The sequence below is a fragment of the Plasmopara halstedii genome (genome assembly GCF_900000015.1).
Source record: "Plasmopara halstedii genome assembly, contig: Scaffold_467, whole genome shotgun sequence".
NCBI classification, from domain to species: domain Eukaryota; phylum Oomycota; class Peronosporomycetes; order Peronosporales; family Peronosporaceae; genus Plasmopara; species Plasmopara halstedii.
Window position 1 is genome coordinate 1 of NW_020187387.1, and position 1307 is coordinate 1307.

General features: G+C 42.3%; 1 protein-coding gene across 1 annotated transcript; it reads left to right on the top strand.

The window, feature by feature from the left end:
- Positions 1–93: 93 nt before the first annotated feature.
- On the top strand, positions 94–1288 carry PHALS_10203 (serine protease v8; the record flags this gene model as incomplete). The annotated part of the gene is made up of 1 exon (XM_024725587.1): positions 94–1288. A coding segment is annotated over one exon (1195 nt), but the record flags the coding sequence as incomplete, so codon positions are not given.
- Positions 1289–1307: the final 19 nt, after the last annotated feature.

Here is a 1307-nt window from a genome sequence, read left to right on the forward strand (position 1 = left end):
AGTCAATCAATACTCAATATATCTTACACAGCTCGTTACGACACTCTTGAATTTGCTTCACGTGAATCACAATATTTTTCAATTGGCTTTACAATGCATTGGCGTGCGATTTTGATGAGTGTACTTGCAACTGCAACGATTGAAGCAACGACGACAGGTCATATAGTGCAGCTTTCAATTGGTGCAGGGTGCAACTTTTCCGACTACTCCACGCTGCCACTTGCAACTCCAAAAAAACCATCCTACCACCTACAACTCGATCCAGGACTTGGCAAAGGCATTTACGTGTTGCACTTTTCACACTTTAATCTTCCAGAAACTGACATATTGATTGCAAGGTCATCCGATGGTACTGCAAAATTGCCACCAGTTGCTATTTGGTCAGGCAAGAACACAAGTGGAACTTTTGATTCAATTGGCATTGTTGGTACAGGCATCTCATTGGAACTCATTAAACGTGCACATTCTATCCATTCGACACCGTGTAGCGGCTTTACAATTGAGCGACTATTTTTTTCTCCAAAGAAATTTTTGGTCAAAGCACAGCAGTTGCAAATCGCAATTAAAGTTCCACTTATTAGCACGGCCAATGCAACTGAGTCGGATACTGATGAGAGTGTATGCGGTGTTGATGAATCAGTTGCAGCAGCGTGTGTACCATTTTCAACCAATCACGAAGATGGCACGATAATGTTGACGAAATCACGATCAGTAGCTCGTTTGTCAATTATCAAGGAGAATGGCATGCAAATTGCGTCGTGTACTGGTTGGTTATTAGGCTGTGAAGGCCATTTAATTACCAATGAACATTGTATTAGTAACAACCAAGATGCTCGGAATACAAAGGTGGAGTTCTTAGCAGAAGCCTCGAGTTGCACTGGAATTGATACTTGCGCAACTCGTGGTGGATGTCCTGGTCCTGTTAGTCTAATTGGTACGACACTTGTTGCAGTGTCAAAAGAATTGGATTATGCTCTTGTGCGTCTTGATGGCAACAATAACATTGCAGATTTTAAGACATTGTACGAAACGACGGGCTACTTGCAGTTTCGAGGCACAGGAGCAGTAATGAATGAAAATATTTACATTCCACAGCATCCTCTCGGCTACGGCAAGCGCATTGCATGGCTCCATAATAATCAACTTGGTCGTGTCGAGTCGGCTGTAGTAACGGAATGCCGCAAAGGTGATATTGGTTATTACATTGATACTCAAGAAGGTTCTTCTGGTTCTCCAATTATTGCAAAAAGAGATAGTAATGTTATTGCACTACACCACTGTGGTGGATGTCTAAATGGAGGAATCCC